The sequence below is a fragment of the Balaenoptera borealis genome, assembly GCF_965194805.1.
Source record: "Balaenoptera borealis genome assembly, chromosome: 1".
Taxonomy (NCBI): domain Eukaryota; kingdom Metazoa; phylum Chordata; class Mammalia; order Artiodactyla; family Balaenopteridae; genus Balaenoptera; species Balaenoptera borealis.
In genome coordinates this window covers 193,165,487-193,181,308 of record NC_138860.1, presented here as the reverse complement: position 1 = coordinate 193,181,308, position 15,822 = coordinate 193,165,487, and the positions used below count along the sequence as shown (strand labels likewise).

The window sequence follows — 15,822 nt, the reverse complement described above, 5'->3', positions numbered from 1 at the left end:
GCGATGGCGCCGTGCTTTTCCCTGTTTCTGAAACGGGGTGAACGTCCCGACCATCAGCTTAGCCGCCTGGACGGCAAGGCCGCTCCCCACCATCTGCACGATGTACAGCAGGGGCTTGCCTGGAAGAGGAAGACAATCTCCGTTTCTTTTTAAATGACTCTCAGGGACACTGACCCCATCACCGCCACGCAGCCTTGGCCTCACGGACGGGTGGGGCGTTTATTTCCACCCCGTACGTAGCTCTTTCCTGTTTTCCATATTTTTCTCTTTTCCTCATTTCCTCACTGGAAAATAATTCCACGCGGCATTATGAGTCACCATAGATCCTTTTTGGGGGGAGGCGGGTAATCAGTCAAGAACAGCGAGCCCCACACGCTCATGTCCTCTTTTTCTAATTGTGGTAAAATACACATGAAATTACTATCTCAGCCATTTGTAAGTGCACAGCTCAGGGGCGTTAAGCACATTCACGGTGTTGTACAGCCATCACCACCGTCATCTCCAGAACTTTCTCATCTTCCCAAACCGACACTCTGGCCCCATGAGACACTCACTCCCCACCCCTCCCCAGCCCCGGCCCCACCCTCCTACTTTCTGTCTCTATGGATCTCCTCCAGGGACCTCATAGAAGCGGGATCATGTAGGATGTGTCCTTTCATGCCTGGCTTATTTCACTCAGCATAGTGGCCTCAAGGTCCACCCACGCTGGAGCAGGTGTCAGAATCTCCTCCCTTTTTAAGGCTGAATATTACTGCCTTGTATGAATGGACCACATTTTGTTTATCCATCATCTGACAATGGACACTTGTGTTGCTTCTGTGTTTTAGCTACGGTGAATAGTGCTGCTGTGAACATGGGGGTACAAATACCCATTCGAGTCCCTGTTTTCAATTATTTTGGGTATATACGCAGAAGTAGTATTGCTGGGTCACGTGGTAATTCTAATTTTTAATTTTTTTGAGGAACCTCCATACTGTTTTCCACAGCAGCTGCACCATTTTACATTCCCACCAGCAGTGCACAAGGGTTCCAGTTTCTCCACTTCCTCACCAGCGCTTGTTCTTTTCTGTCTGGGGGGTTTGGATAGTGGCTGTCCTGGTGGGCGCGAGGTGATGTCTCACGGTGGGTTTGGTTTGCGTCTCCCTGACCACTAGGACGCTGCGTGCCTTGCCCTGTCCTGTCGGCCCACGCGCTCTTCAGCGGAGGATGCGGGACGTCTGTCTGCTTGCGCCCCCGTCCCGGTTCCTGGTTGGGTTCTCTGCTGATGACGGGTGTCACCCCCTCCCCAGGTTCTACGCTGCTGAGATTTGTATCGCGCTCAACTTCCTACACGAGAGAGGGATTATTTATCGGGACCTGAAGCTGGACAACGTTCTCCTCGACGCCGACGGCCACATCAAGCTGACGGACTACGGCATGTGCAAGGTGGGCTCCCGGCCCGCTGCCCCCACCTGCCTCTGGGGGGTCCCGGGCAGCCCAGCGTCCGCTCCGTCTTGTCCTGGCTGCCGGGCTCCGGCCGCCCCCACATCGCCGGTCCTCTGTGGGTTCTCTCGCCGGCGGGGGTGTGTCTGGCGGGCCCCTCCCTCCTGGTAACTGGCTTTATCCCTACAGGAAGGCCTGGGCCCCGGTGACACGACGAGCACTTTCTGCGGAACCCCGAACTACATCGCCCCGGAAATCCTGCGGGGAGAGGAGTACGGTGAGCGCGGGCGGGGCACTAGGGCGCTGGGCTCAGAGGAGGCGGGAGAGCACGACCGAAGCCCTGGGAGTTTCCTCTCCCTGGGGACTCGGCCACGGAGCAGAGAGGGAGGTGGGCCTGCCTGGGGCCAACCCTGCCGGGGGTCCCAACCAGGGGCTCCAGGGCCCTGGCCCAGCAGCCGGGGAGAGGGGTCTTCCTAACCAAACTACACTAAAACGCACACCCTTACCTCGTCCCAGCCCCAGGTCACTACCTGGCCTCAGTCCCCAGCTGTTGTCCTCTGTGTCCACCTGAGTGTCCCCTGGCGAGGTCACTGGACAGGATCCCTCCGGTCAAGGAGCCCGAAGGGCTTGGGAAGGAGAAGACAAAGCAAAGACAGAGCCGAGGCGGGTGTCCCGAGTCAGTGGGTGCCGCCCACCGGAGGGGGTTCCCCAGAGCCACTAGAGCCACGCACAGCCCCCGTGGACACTGGAGCTTGTCCACCCCTTCCTTGGGTTCTGCTGTTTTCACATCACAAATATACCGTCAGATATTTCCACACATTTTCCTTGCTGTTAAAAGTGGGGGTGTAGGCAGGGTGGGCAGGTTCTCGCACCCTCAGATACCTGGGCACCCAGGAGGCTGATAGGATTGAAGTCACTTAGTAGCCAGAGAAGGACAGACGGCAGCTGTGGACCAGAGCAGGGAGTCTAGAGCCTGGCCCGGGACGGGGATCCCGTGTGCGATGGAGGTGGACGGCCCCAGACCCTGGGAGCAGCTGGCCGTCCGTGGACGGCCTTGATGTGAAGACACCGTTGCAGCTAGTAAGGAGGAGCCGAGCGTCCCGGGACAGTGGACGGAGGGGACGCCAGGCTGCCTGGGAGACGCCGGGGACACACATCTTCAGCTGAGGGCCAGGAGATGCCCACTGTCACAACTGTCGGCCCGTGACGGGACGGCACAGCCGCAGAGGCCCGGCCTGACAGCCCCGCGCTCCCACAGGGTTCAGCGTGGACTGGTGGGCCCTGGGCGTGCTGATGTTCGAGATGATGGCTGGCCGCTCCCCCTTCGACATCATCACCGACAACCCCGACATGAACACCGAGGACTACCTTTTCCAAGGTGCGCGGCCCGGGCGTCCCGCTGCCTCCACACCCCGCGGGTTGTCCCCTTTCAGAGGTGCAGGTCCCCAGGCTGGTCCCCGCGGCTGCCACAGACTAGGTGGGGCCTCCTGTCCACGACCGGCTCTCAGGGAGCACAGCCCCCGTGGAACGGGGCGGGGACACGGCACTGTCACGCCCACGGGAAAGAGAGTCTGTCCTGATTTAGCCCAAACTCCCTTCCACCCACGCCAGGTGTGCACATCAGACTCCCGGGCAGGGGCTGTGCTCAGCCCCAGTGCCGCCCCCTTCCAGCCACGGCTCCTCGCCATCTGGGCCCCGGGATGCTGGGGCTCAGGACTGAGGCTGTCCCCACGGTGCCCTCTGGCACCCGTGGACATGGGGACGCAGGGCCAGCTGAGCCACCGTTGGTTCCTATGTGATCGTGAGCACACGTGACCATGGGCACTAGGGCCCTTTGAGGCCTCGAGGCCCTGCTGGGGTGTAAGACGGGGCCCGGGGCACCACGAGCGCCCCGAGCCTCCTGCTCAGAAAGGGTTCCCAGCGCCCTGCAGGCCGCCGGCTCCCCGGCTGCTGGGCAGAGCTGACGTGGCGGGCGGGGGCCGGGCACGGAGGAGGGACTGGCTCTCACCTCCCGGTCCCGGCCGTTGCAGTCATCCTGGAGAAGCCCATCCGGATCCCCCGGTTCCTCTCGGTCAAGGCCTCCCACGTGTTGAAAGGATTTTTAAACAAGGTACGCTCGTGGCCACCGTGGCGGCCGAGCCGGCCATGGCTGCGGCCCTTTCTCAGTTACTGGGGCCACGGCTCCACCAGCTGGTTGGCATTTTTAGTGTCGGGTGTGGGTGTGACTCTCTGTGTCCTTCCTTGAACGTCCTGTGGATGCTTGTTCACACCTGACAAAATGTAACGACGAGAAGTGATGCCAAAGAGGAACTTCCCGGAGGAGCTTAACCTGTTGGGAGGAAGCGTTTCTAATGAAGGGAACGTCTGGCCTTCACCTGGGTGCTGGGCCGGTGGGGGGTGGTCTGCTAAAGGTCTCTAAGTCCCGGGGAGGGCAGGCCCGTTCCCCTGCTGGGCACGGGGGAGATCAGGGGCTGCCTTGCTCTGTGCTGACTTGTCCTCATTTGAACTCTGACCCCCAGGACCCTAAGGAGAGGCTCGGCTGCCGGCCGCAAACTGGATTTTCCGACATCAAGTCTCACGCTTTCTTCCGTAGCATAGACTGGGACCTGGTAAAGCAGCACGGAATCTGATAAGGCCCCCCGCCGCGTGTGGTGGGCGGCCCTGGAGGGGGGCGGGATGGATGGAAACGGGCGGGGAGCCATCTGGAAACTCACGTGAAGAACAAGGAGGGGGCCTGACAAGCCCCTGGGGGGTGGGGGGCTGCTTCTTGAAGGGCCTGGGAGCAGCCTTGCCTGGGCGGCCATGCCGTGCCGGGGGTCCCGTGGCGGGGTGCCCGGTCTGTGACCGCTGCCGTCCGCCTGAGTTGATTCAGCTCCCGGACGTTTCCACTTGGCCGGCTAGCTAGTTCCAATAGGACAGCCCGGTGCACCGTGGCCCCTCCCCCCTGCAGTGGACCTTGACCCACCCAGTCCTCAGGGACTCGACCTCCAGGGTCTGGACCTTCTCCCACCCCCACTGCGGCCACCTGGGTCTGAGCCACCCTCATCCGGGCTGGTCCCCTGCTTCCCGCCTGGCCCCTAGCAGCAGCGGCCCCCCCCACTGGGGCTTCGTGATGCCCTCGACGCCCCGACGTAGCAGGTCCGCTCCTGTCTTTGCACAGCTGTGCCCCTCCCCGACCTCCACCCCTCCCTCACCTCTTTCGGGCCTTGTGATTGCAGTGTGTACACGGGTGTGCAGACACATGCACGCACACAGGCCCTGGTGACCCCGCTCTGCCGGTGGGTCGGCCCGTTCCCCCTGCTCCCGCGTCCCCTGGGTGACAGAGGCAGGCGCTCCTCTGCCCAGCGGCCTGGCCATGGGTGCTGCTGGGGCCCCGGCGGGCGTGCTGGCCGCAGCCCTGACGCGTGGCGCTACTGGGAAGGATTCGTCCATTTCTGTGCCATCCTCATTTCATGCACCAACTTCGCCAGCAGAACCTGTGCTCATCCCTCCCACGTCCCCACAACTTATGGAATGTGTTTCAACATTCCAGGCCCAGTTTGTTTCTCTTGTTATAACTGGAGTTCCTCATGGCTCTGGGCCTCACAGTGCAAAGGGAGTGTGAGCTGAGGTGGGCTGGGGGCTTATTTTTGACTCGGCTGTCGCTCTCTCCCCACACGGAGCCTTGGGACAGTTCCACATCTTGGACGGGGTCCCGTGGAGGCCCCACTAAGGTGGAGGTTTCCAGGCTCAGCGCTCACTCAGACCCTCCAAGGGAAGGGGGCAGCCAGTCCCGAAAGGCTTGGGTCATCCTTTTCCTGAATCAAGCTGCTCCGGGCCTTGAGAGCTGAGGGGTCCGGGCTGGAGGGCTGGCTGCCGGCTCACACGTGGCTGGCGTGGGCGGGAGCAGACCCCACGGGGCAGGGACCTTATCTCTCACGGCTCGATCTGAGTTCTTAGGAGCACGCCTGGCCCAGCACAAGTGCGCAGCACACACCTGGGCGGGGGGTGGGAGGGTGGGTTATGTCACCGAGTGAGTGAACGTGGGGGCCACTCCATCCTTGTCGTCCTCCATCCTCACTGTGAGCGGTGCGGCTCCGCCCCAGCGCACGACTCGCCCTCTCCAGGCATGAGCGTGTCTCATCCTCCTAAATGTCGAGTAGGAAGCAGAGTCTGGGTCCTGAGACACCCCATTTCCCGCCTGACAAGCGTTTTACTGCTGTGCATCCCTTTGGGATTAGAAATACATAGAGGGCTTCCCTGGTGGCGCAGTGGTTAAGAATCCGCCTGCCAATGCAGGGGACACGGGTTTCAGCCCTGGTCCGGGAAGATCCCACGTGCCGCGGAGCAACTAAGCCCGTGCGCCACAACTACTGAGCCTGAGCTCTAGAGTCCACGAGCCATGACTACTGAGCCCACGAGCCATGACTACTGAGCCCACGTGCCATGACTACTGAAGCCTGTGCTCCGCAGCAAGAGAAGTCACCGCAATGAGAAGCCTGCACACCGCCAACGAGGCGTAGCCCCCACTCGCCACAACTAGAGAAAGCCCTTGCACGGCAACGAAGACCCAATGCAGCCAAAAATAAACATATATAAAAAAGAAAACATAGAAATGGCCACTTCAGGCTTTTTTGGGAGAAGGGGTTCCAGTGTGGGCAGGGGTGTCCCTGCCAGGTCCCAGCTCTTTTATGACCTGGGTTCCCAGATTAAGAAGGGAAGAAACTTCCCAAACCAGCCTCCTTTGGTTTAAGTGGTGGGGCTGCCGAGGGGGGGGCGCAGACCCCAGATGGCGTGGGGGTCTCGCGTGGGTGGTCGGACCTTGCGCTGCATCCCAGGTACGTCCTGTGCGGCCTGCGCTGCTGGCATTTTTCAGCTCAAGTAGGGTTTTTATGACTTTGGAAAATTTTCCTGCTGGACTTTGTTTTAAGAGAAAAATAATCGGTCCTTAAACATGAGGCATATTTAAAGGCGGTCTCTTCCTGTTCAATTCCGTGGTTTGTGTTTGTGCAAACACCAAGCGGGCGCTGAGCCGGCGCGCGTGGGTCTGACCGCGTGTCTTCTTGCAGCTGGGGAAGAAGCAGGCCCTGCCGCCCTTCCAGCCGCAGATAACGGACGACTACGGCCTGGACAACTTCGACACGCAGTTCACCAGCGAGCCGGTGCAGCTGACCCCAGACGACGAGTAAGACCTGCGGGACGGGCGGGGCATCCTGAGCTGCGGGGGCGTGGACGTGCGGGGGGTGGGGTCTCGCGTGGGGGGCGGGGTGCTGTGGGCAAGGGGAGGAGTCCCGCGTGGGAGTCAGGGGCGTGGACGTGCGGGGAGGGGGTCTCGCGTGAGGGTGGGGGCGTGGACATGCGGGGGGGGGTCTCGCGTGGGGGCGGGGGCGGGGTGTTCCGAGCTGCGGGCCGGGACGGGGGCGGGGTCTCGCGCGGGCCCGTCGAGCCTGCCCTGTCCGGTGCCCGCAGGGACGTCCTCAAGAGGATCGACCAGTCGGAGTTTGAAGGGTTTGAATACACCCACCCGCTGCTGCTGTCCGCCGAGGAGTCCGCGTGAGGCGCCGCGTTCTCGTCGTGGACGCGGGCAGAGGGTGCGGGCCTGTCCCCCGACCACCGCGCATGCATGCCGGGCTGGGCGCCGGCGGCCCGGGCAGAACAGCCCCTCCATCCGGCCCGCGGCCGCCTGCACCGGAGGAACTTGCTTCTTGTGCCTGCGCCGCGGAGGCCGCGGTGCCCGTGTCCGAGGGAGAAAGTGTCCCCGACTTCGAAGGTGCACACTTTCCACAGAAACAGAACTGACCTGCTCCGCCGGGAGAGTTAGCCTGTAACGTCCTGAGGAATAAAGTGTCCCGATGATGTTGAAGCTTCCCTCTGATGCCTTTTTTTCGCGGGTGGCACCCGCCCGGTGTCGCAGGCACGGCCCCACCCGGAGGAGGCGCGGGCCGGGGACGGGAGCGTAAGTGCCTGCGGGGATCCACTGCAATGGAGCATTTTTACAAATTCGGAACATTTTCTAAATCCTGGTAAGTTCCTGTTGTTAATATTTAACAAGTATTTTCATACCGAGCATGTCAGTAGCCCCTGTGGTCTGACGCCCAGGTCCCCCCTTCACCAGGTGGGCACCGCTGGTCCCGACCCAGGCATTAGACTGACCAGGAAAATTGGATCATAGAGGTTCTAAAACACGGCTCACCAAAGCACCCGTAGACCAAAAAACAAAAAAAAGAAAATTGAAAACTAAATCCGCACAAAATATATTTCTGGAAACACTAAGCAGTGCCTACATGATGTCTCGTGTTATGTATCAGATTTTTGGAAAATATTTTTATCAGGAATAATGACGCTCAGAATTAGAAATTTTAAAAACATATATGTATGATGGGTCCTAGCCTTAAAGTGAAACAATAAATCTAGAATACCCTCACACATGCATCTCTGGGCACGGCTCGCCCCCTACTTCCCATAATCTGCAAAGGGGGCACGTGTCACTCGGCCACCCTCTTAAGTGAAAAGCCAAACCCAAGGTTTTCTAGAAAGAGGTAAATCATGTGGGTTTTTAAGTCCCTGACATGTCAGGTGTAGCTCAGGGACAGGCAGAGTGTGTGTGTGGGGGGGGGGGGGGGGGGCAGGGGCCTTGCCCACCCTCGGGGACAGCAGTCCCCGGATGTCCCACATCGCCACAACCCCTAGGCCTTGCTTCTCTCCATGTGTCTGCGGCCTTGGGCAGATCACGGTAAGAAAAGGATAACAGAGAATCCGCTGCCTCACCGCGACCCTCCGCAGACACGCCAGCCTCCCCAGGCCCCTGGCCCCGGTGGCAGTGTCCGTGGAACGTGGAGACTTGTTCCAACCAGCCCCCCAGTTGTGACCAGAAGGACCCACCTCCAGAGACGGAAATGAGGGACCACGGAGCAGAGTCAGAGCTGCCTGGGCCTGAGGGCGTGGCAGCCCCGCGGTGATGTCGTCCTGGAGCCGCATGTGAGGGCTGCGAGGTCGCCTGGGGAGGGAGACCCCGCTGTGCCCAGGACAGGGTCACAGACGGCCTCAGGAGCCCCCTTCCTCCCAACAGGGGTCACGTGCTGCATCGGGTATGGTGACATCTTTGCTCAGACAGCACAGGGGCCACGGATCTGTTGAAACTTAAGGCATTTACATCAAGGTTGCGGTGTTGCCAAATAGCTTCCCGGTCACCAGTGTGGCTGCTCGTGTACCAGACGTGTGCGTGACCTGTGCTCCTGGTGAGGGGAGGTTTTGTGCACAGTCACTTGTTTTTATAAATTAAAGAAGGTGAAGGATGTGCTGAGGTGGGGTTTGGAAACAAATCGTTAACATTTTCCCGCGGCTCCAGTCACAGTACGGTGTGTCCTTTTGATACGGTTCTTGGAAACTGGTGCCGTCAGAACTGTAAAGAGGTAAACGCGTCCCTGTGGTTTTGTACAGTGAATGGCGGAGCACGTGGCCTTGGCTTTCCTTCTGCAGAGGGGGTGCCCACCAAGGCCACACCCGCTCGTGTCTTGCACATTATTAAAGACGTTAATGACAATGCGTGCTGTTGTCATTTTCATTAAAAGTAGGTGTCTCCAGGAGCAAAGGCTTCTGAAGCCATCTTTTAAAGACATTTTATTTTTCAGAGCAGTTTTAGGTTCGCAGCAAAAGTGAGGGTAAGGTGGGCTTCCCTGGTGGCGCAGTGGTTGAGAGTCTGCCTGCCGATGCAGGGGACGCGGGTTCTGAGCCCTGGTCTGGGAAGATCCCACATGCCGCGGAGCGACTAGGCCCGTGAGCCATGACTGCTGAGCCTGCGCGTCTGGAGCCTGTGCTCCGCAATGGGAGAGGCCGCGACGGTGAGAGGCCCGCGCACCGCGATGAAGAGTGGCCGCCGCTCTCTGAAACTGGAGAAAGCCCTCGCACAGAAACGAAGACCCCACACACCCAAAAATAAATAAATTAAAAAAAAAAAAAAAAAAGAGGGTAAGGTACAGAGAGTTCCCATGTGCCCCCCCCCCCCGCCTCCCTCTCCCAGCATCCCTGTAGAGGGTGCATTTGCTACAAAAGAAGAACCTGCTCTGCTGCATCAGCTGGCAGCGTCGCCTGGGAGCGGTACATTCTGTGGGTTTGGACGCAGGCTTGATACGTGTATTGCGTATCCACCCTTGTAGTTCAGAGTATTTTCCTGCCCTAACAATCCTCTGTGCTCTGCCTATTTATGCCCCCTCCCCATTAACCCCTGGTGACCACTGATCTTTTTACCGTCTCCGTGGCTTTTGCCTGTCCTAGAATGTCCTAGAGTTGGAATCACACAACGTGTAGCCTTTTCACATTGGCGTCTTTCACTGAGAAATGTGCACTGAGCCTTCCTCTGTGTCTTTTCATGGCTCGTCTGAAGCCATTTTTGAAAGGAAAATACCAACTTCTGGGAGTTAACCTTCGACTTCCGCATCCTACCCCCCGCCCCCCGCCAGTGCTGCCGCCGCCGTGGCTGTGCTGGAGACGAGGCTCTTCCAGGACCTGTGGGCCAACAGCACCGGAAGGAAAACTACCTGCACACGCTCTCTGGCCCTGCTTCCCACGGGCACTGAGAGCCTGAACAAGACACAGCTCACACAGGATGTCGGCAGGCGGGCCTGGTCCCTCCCCGTGAACTCGCGACTTGAGGGGAGCTGCTCTGAACCCCTGCGGGTGATGACAGGCACCAGCGACAGTGTCTTCCCTGCTGGCAGTAACCTGCAGCTGCGGAAGGAGCAGGTTCCCCAGGGGGTTCAAACACGGTCGTGAAATGTGAGCCGAGTCCGAGGGGTGAGCAAAAGTTCCGTTCTTGTGCCAACTCAGGTACAAATAGCCAAACTGCTGGTGACTGTCTCTGTCACCTGCCTGGGGCTGCTGTCTGCCGAGCGGTGGCACTGTCTCTGTCACCTGCCTGGGGCTGCTGTCTGCCGAGCGGTGGCACTGTCTCTGTCACCTGCCTGGGGCTGCTGTCTGCCGAGTGGCCCTGTCCACGTCAGTCATCACGCTGCTCGGCATCAGCGAAAAAGGAAAAAGGACCCAGTGTTCTGGCCTCAACACAAAGAGATGGGACGTGAACACCTCCCACTGACGCGCTTTAATATACAGCTTTGGGGGTGCAGAGCAGAGGGGAGGCGGCCCAGCCGGTGGAGGGGAAGCGTGGGCCTCGCTGCTCACCACACCGCGTCGTCCGCGCTCTCCGCCAGGCACCGGGCCAGGTGGCTGTCAACGTCCAGCTGGGTCAGCCTGCGAGGAGAGGAGAGGGTGACGGGCAGCGAGGGCGCCCCGGCCGGAGCACGCAGCACCCGCTTTCACGCCCTTCCTGGGTGCTCACCACGCACCAAAGCATAGCTAGAGAGAAACCGGGGACGGTGCCCTCGGCTGGCAGAACTAAGGAGGGGCCCCCCCCAACCAGAAAGGGCCTTTCCAAATCCTGCTCCTGGGCCCAAGGTCCTCAGGGCACCCAGAAGGCTTGTTGGATGCCCGTTCCCAGGCTCACCCGGCACCTGCGTCTGAGACTGAGGGGCACCCTGTGTCGGAAAGCCCCGAGTAAAGGGCGTGGGCAAGACACGGGGCCCCCCCAGGTGGAGGGCGGGGTCCCCACCCCCCATGGCGGGGGCTCTGTCTCATCAGTCAGACAAACCCACCAGGTGTGTCCACACCGACAAATGCCCCATGCGTCCCTTCCCTCCTTCGAAAACCACCCGCTTGGCAACCAGAAAAGGCGTGAGCGCTGGTGCCCAGGAGGGCGGTCACTACGAAGGTGGGTATGCGCCTCAGACCTGAGAATTTGTCTTCTTCACTCAAGGACTCGGCCCCTCTGGGGAAGAGGACTTAGCGGGGCTCCGAGGCCCACGGGTCAGCCCCTCGGTATTGGGTGGGGGAGGGGAGAGTGGACGCGGGTCACAGCGGGCACCTCCCATCTCTGAACTCGTCTGATGCCATCACGGAGGAAAGGCCGGGAGTGACCCTACCCCGCGTGCTGGTGGCCTGTGGACGGTCAGCTCGCAGCCACGGTGCCCAGAGGGCGGCAGAGCCGGGCGTTCAGCAGACCAAGCTGGTCACCTGGCCAGAGTGGACAGGCCCTTCCCTGCACCACTACGTCCCGGCGCCGAGCCCGAAACGACCTCCTTCCAGCGCGTGGCTCGGCGAGCCCGAGAGCCACAGCCTCTCCCCCGATGCACGCCCATGGCGGCCTCTGCTGCTCGCGGGAGCCCCTGCCATCCGGGTGGCCTTCTGCCCCCTCCTGAGGATTTGAGGCCCCCGGTCAGTGCCTCCTCGAGTGCCTAGAGGCCCCTCGGCCCGTCCTGGGAAGCAGCCCCTCCAGGTGCCTTCTCCGAGGCCACCGAAAGACCCTAAGATCTGGACCAGGTCACCTCGTCCGGGGGCTGCTCGGCACTGGGCCTCGTGGGGGGGCACGGTCCGGGATTCCCTCACACCCCCCAACAGGAGCCTCGTGGCGGGCCCACCTTGCACACGGAGCTTCCGCCTCTGTCTCCCCCTCGTGCCCGGTGCGTGGACGGGAGGCCCAGCACAGGAGGGGACTCTGCTCCAACCCTCCAGGGGCCTCGGAGCGCGTGAGACCCCACGGGCTGGCCTGGGTCCCATCACAAGGACACAGTGCCTGTCTGGTTTCCCGTCCTCACGTCAGGGGGCAGGTGGGAGCCAATCTCCCGAACCAGCCCCGAGCTCATGGACCCGGAGGGGCTTTCACACACACGCGGTACACGACGGCCCTCAGGTCAGAGAAGCAGCTCAGAGGACAAACGGTTCTGAGTGACCCGGAAAGCGCGAGGCTCCGAGAAAGACGAGCACCGTCTCACTGCTGCCCGATGCACCCAGGCCGCCCGCACCTCCTGCGGACCAGCAGCCCACCCCTCTGCTCGGAGGCGTGGCAGGGCTTCCATCTCTGCCCAAAAACAGTCCCCAAAATCACTGAAAGCAGGCGTGTTTCTAGGGACAGTCCCGTTTCTGCCCCCTAACGGCCTGACCTGTCCCCTTGCCCGAGGGGCAGGGGGCCAGGGGGGCAGGGGGAGCTTTCCACTGTCACCCTGCAGGCTCGGGGTGTGGCCCGGCAAGGGCCCACTCTCTCCTTCTTAATCAAAGGGAAGAACGTGCTAGAAGCATTCCAGACACGCGGAGACCTGGACCCAACTGCGCTGACACCTACTCTGCAATCCCGAGGCACTCTGCCCAGCCTCAACCTAACTGCTTAAAGAGCTCAGACTGGAACTTTCTTTCTAACATATCTAGGAGTCCTTTTTTTAGACTGTGAAGAAAAACAAGTAATTCAAAAACAAAAGCCACCCCTAGACCAGGCCGGAGGTGCTGGGCTGCACATCTGCTGCCAAGAAGACGAATTTCTCTCCAGGGCTCCGACGGTACTTCCGTCCCTGGGTTTCCTTCGACGGGTAGGAGTCAAGAGGACTTCATATTTTAAAAAGCGTTCATGGCTTCATCAAGACTGGTGGGGCGGGGGTGGGGGGGGACTTCCCTGGTGGCGCAGTGGTTAAGAATCCTCCTTCCAATGCTAGGGACACGGGTTCGAGCCCTGGTCGGGGAACTACGATCCCACATGCCGCCGGGCAACTAAGCCCATGCGCTGCAAAGAAAAATCCCATGTGCCGCAACTAAGACCCAATGCGGCCAAATATAAATAAATAAATGTTTAAAAAAAAAAAGCAAACTGGTGAGAGAGCTGGTGTCTGCAGCCCACAACTGTCCTGAAGCATCAGTACAGGCAAGAGGCATGTTTGGTGAGACACTGGGTCTGGGAAAAATTCTCCAGCGCTACGAGGAGCAGGGGCATCTCAGCGCGGCTGCCACACCCGCTGCACCCCCCGCCATGCCAGACCTGTGCCGGCTGGGGGGCCTCGCCCACAGGCCCCCCTGGGGACAGCCACCTCCTCGCCCTCACTCCCCCCACCCCGAGCCGTCCAGGCCCCCAAAGGCTTGGCTCCAGTGAAGTGTCGCCACTGAAGGAGCCTGGATATTTGACTGCAGACCTGTGCGGTTTTGTGCCGCACATTTTGATCGCTGGTTTGATGACTTTTGTCTGTCACCAGCTGCTAGTTCTACAAGCCACTCCCTTCACTCCCCCAGGGCTGGTTTTACTTCTGGAAAATCAGAGACAAGGCACATAACTGAACCCACTCTCCAGGCCACAGGACACGCAGAGCACGTCCAGCTACCGAAACCGGCCGTCCACCCCCTTCATCCGACCAAGCTCCTTCCCGCCGTCCTGACCCCCATGACCCCCACACCTGTGTCCTCGGCTTTGTGACACGTGGTCCACAAGCTGGGCAGCTGGGACTTCTTAGCAAAGTCCAATTCCATCACCCTTACTTTTAAAAAGGTATAAAAATATACGTTGGACTTTTAAAAAGAGAAAAGCATCTCTGGACACAGAAATGAAGTCTTGTTTTTAAAACTGGCAATCCACCCACGGGGGAAGGTGCCCGAGGGGCTGTAACAGAAAACTGCTCAGTGACCCACAGCCTGGACTGGCTCTGGAGGCAGTCCACCCGGGGATGCCAGTCGCCACCCGGTTCCCGGATGTCAGGGTGGACCCGGTTAGAGCCAGAGCCTCCCTGCCCTCGTGCTGCAGAGTCCCAGGGGCCCCGTCCAGGAGACTGCAGCCTGTCAGCAGGGCCCCAGGCCGGTGGACCAGCAAGTAGACCCCCAGACCTGCACCCCTGTGCCCTCTGGCTGATCAGCACCGTCTCTGGGCTTTGCCAACTTTTTCTGCATGAAATATCACTTTAGAAGGCCAAAGTCGAGCTCAGTTACCCTAGCTTTCTGAAACTGCCTGTGGTTTCCAAACAGGGAAGGGGCCACCGGGTGGCAGCAGAGGGGAGGGAAGGCCCAGGGGGGCCACTCACCTGGGGGCGAAGTCGGCCTGGCACATGGGGCAGCTCTGCAGTGTCGGCGACCCCTCCACGGACGGCTGCTCCTCGGCGCTGGAGGTCCCGCGGGGCTCGGGCGCGGAGTGTCGTTGGGGGGACCAGGCGGAGGACCCCGTGCGCCCCAGGGCCTCGCGGAGCACCCGGTCGGAGTGGCTCGGGTCCCCGCCTCGCCGCGGGGCCGGCGGGAAGGGCGTCCAGGAGAAGGTCTCGGTTCCCACGGTGAAGCTTTCCGGGGGCGCCCGCTCAGGGCTGCGCCTGGGCTCCTACAAAACGGGGTCGTCGGACCGCGCCCGCCCCGCCCCGCTCCAGCCCGAGACCCGGGGCCACGCGGGGACCACTGCACACGCACCTGGCCGGGAAACGCGGGCAGCGGCGGCGGCTCGCCGTCCACGTTCAGGTCCGCACTCGCGGCGCGCAGCACCTCAGCCCACGGCCGCGCACACTCGCCGCCGTCCGGAGGGGATCCGGGGGGGTTGCTCGGGGACCTGGGGCGGCGGGGCGGTGAGCACTCAGCCGGGGGGGAGGGCACAGGAGGGAGGACTCAGCGTCGGGGGACAGGTGTGCAGCTCGGCGTGGGGAGGTGAGAATTCCTCGGGGGGGGGTCGAGCGGGAAGAGCTGGGGGGGCGGGGCAGGACCGAGGCGGGCTCGGGGAAGCACGTGGGGACGTGACACCCGGCCACTGCTCGGCCGGGGACACTAGGCTCCCCATTCCCCCCGCTGCCCCCAGCCCCCGGCCTCACCCGACCCCCGAGGGCGGCCTCCGGCGGCTCAGGCTCAGCCGCGACCTCCGCGCCGCCTCCATCGGCCCCGAGCCCGCGCGTCCGGCGGAAATGAGCGGCCCGCGCGCCGAACTCCGCCCCCAGCACAGACCCCGCCCCCGGCACTCCCGGCGCGCCGGGACGGAACCCAACCCAGGACCCCCTCCTCAATCCCCGCGCGGCCAGACGTGAGCTGTGGACCCCAACTCCCACCCCCACGTGGGCGCTTGACCCGACCCTGGGAACCCCACGACCTGCTCCGCAGGCCATGAGGTGACCTCCCCTTTGTGGCACTATCAGAGGGAGGTGTCCTGACCCCAACCTTTGGGGAGACGGAGGCCAGGGTTCCTCCCTCCACCGCGGAGGCGGCAGTGAAGTCGGGAGGCTGCCTTGCCCTGAGGGAGTCATTTTCCAGCTGAGCCGGGGGATGCCGCCCTCACCCCTTAGGCCTGGGGTCTGCAGCGGCTTCTAGGAGGAGGAACTGCGCGGGAAGACAGCTGGGGGTCCTGGCGTCCCCACCCGCCGCCTCCAGGCCTGATCTGGCTCTGCCATCTCCCTCTGCATCGGCAGCCCTGAGCCTGGGTGTCCAGCTCTGGCGACCCCGGCGATCCTTCCCCGTTTCCTTACAAAAGGGAGAAGCTTATTTTCCTTAATTAAGAAATAGAGGGACTTACCTGGTGGTCCAGTGGTTAAGACTCCGCGCTCCCAATGCGGGGGGCAGGGGGGAGGGGGAGGGGGGAGGGGGCGGGGCCTGGGT

At 61.5% G+C, this 15,822-nt stretch overlaps 2 protein-coding genes across 4 annotated transcripts in view; one reads left to right on the top strand and one right to left on the bottom strand.

Moving 5' to 3' along the window:
* PRKCZ (protein kinase C zeta) overlaps positions 1–7,264 on the top strand; it is a 99,176-nt gene extending 91,912 nt beyond the window's left edge. For 2 of the 3 annotated variants that reach the window (XM_082404401.1, XM_082404403.1), the window contains 7 exons: positions 1,290–1,425; positions 1,612–1,699; positions 2,681–2,800; positions 3,453–3,532; positions 3,942–4,031; positions 6,471–6,586; positions 6,871–7,264. In XM_082404401.1, the coding sequence (XP_082260527.1) occupies positions 1,290–1,425; positions 1,612–1,699; positions 2,681–2,800; positions 3,453–3,532; positions 3,942–4,031; positions 6,471–6,586; positions 6,871–6,958 (718 nt within the window). In that variant the 3' untranslated portion in view covers positions 6,959–7,264. The remainder of the gene's footprint in view (positions 1–1,289; positions 1,426–1,611; positions 1,700–2,680; positions 2,801–3,452; positions 3,533–3,941; positions 4,032–6,470; positions 6,587–6,870) is intronic. The other variant, XM_082404402.1, reaches the window with a different exon arrangement.
* A 3,219-nt stretch (positions 7,265–10,483) lies between these two features.
* FAAP20 (FA core complex associated protein 20) lies at positions 10,484–15,140 on the bottom strand. The gene is made up of 4 exons (XM_082404498.1): positions 15,048–15,140; positions 14,656–14,791; positions 14,283–14,569; positions 10,484–10,647 (listed from the first exon to the last, which is right to left on the bottom strand). Exons 1-4 carry the CDS (start codon positions 15,107–15,109, stop codon positions 10,575–10,577), a joined length of 558 nt encoding a protein of 185 aa, XP_082260624.1. The 5' UTR covers positions 15,110–15,140; the 3' UTR covers positions 10,484–10,574.
* Positions 15,141–15,822: the final 682 nt, after the last annotated feature.

Excerpts from the sequence above, each read along its gene's own strand:
- FAAP20 (XM_082404498.1), bottom strand. The coding sequence starts at position 15,109 with ATGGAGGCGGCGCGGAGGTCGCGGCTGAGCCTGAGCCGCCGGAGGCCG. Across the intron at positions 14,792-15,047 it reads AGGCCGCCCTCGGGGGTCGG|GTCCCCGAGCAACCCCCCCG; the intron begins GTGAGGCCGGGG and ends CCGCCGCCCCAG. Across the intron at positions 10,648-14,282 it reads CAGGCCGACTTCGCCCCCAG|GCTGACCCAGCTGGACGTTG; the intron begins GTGAGTGGCCCC and ends CTCTCCTCGCAG.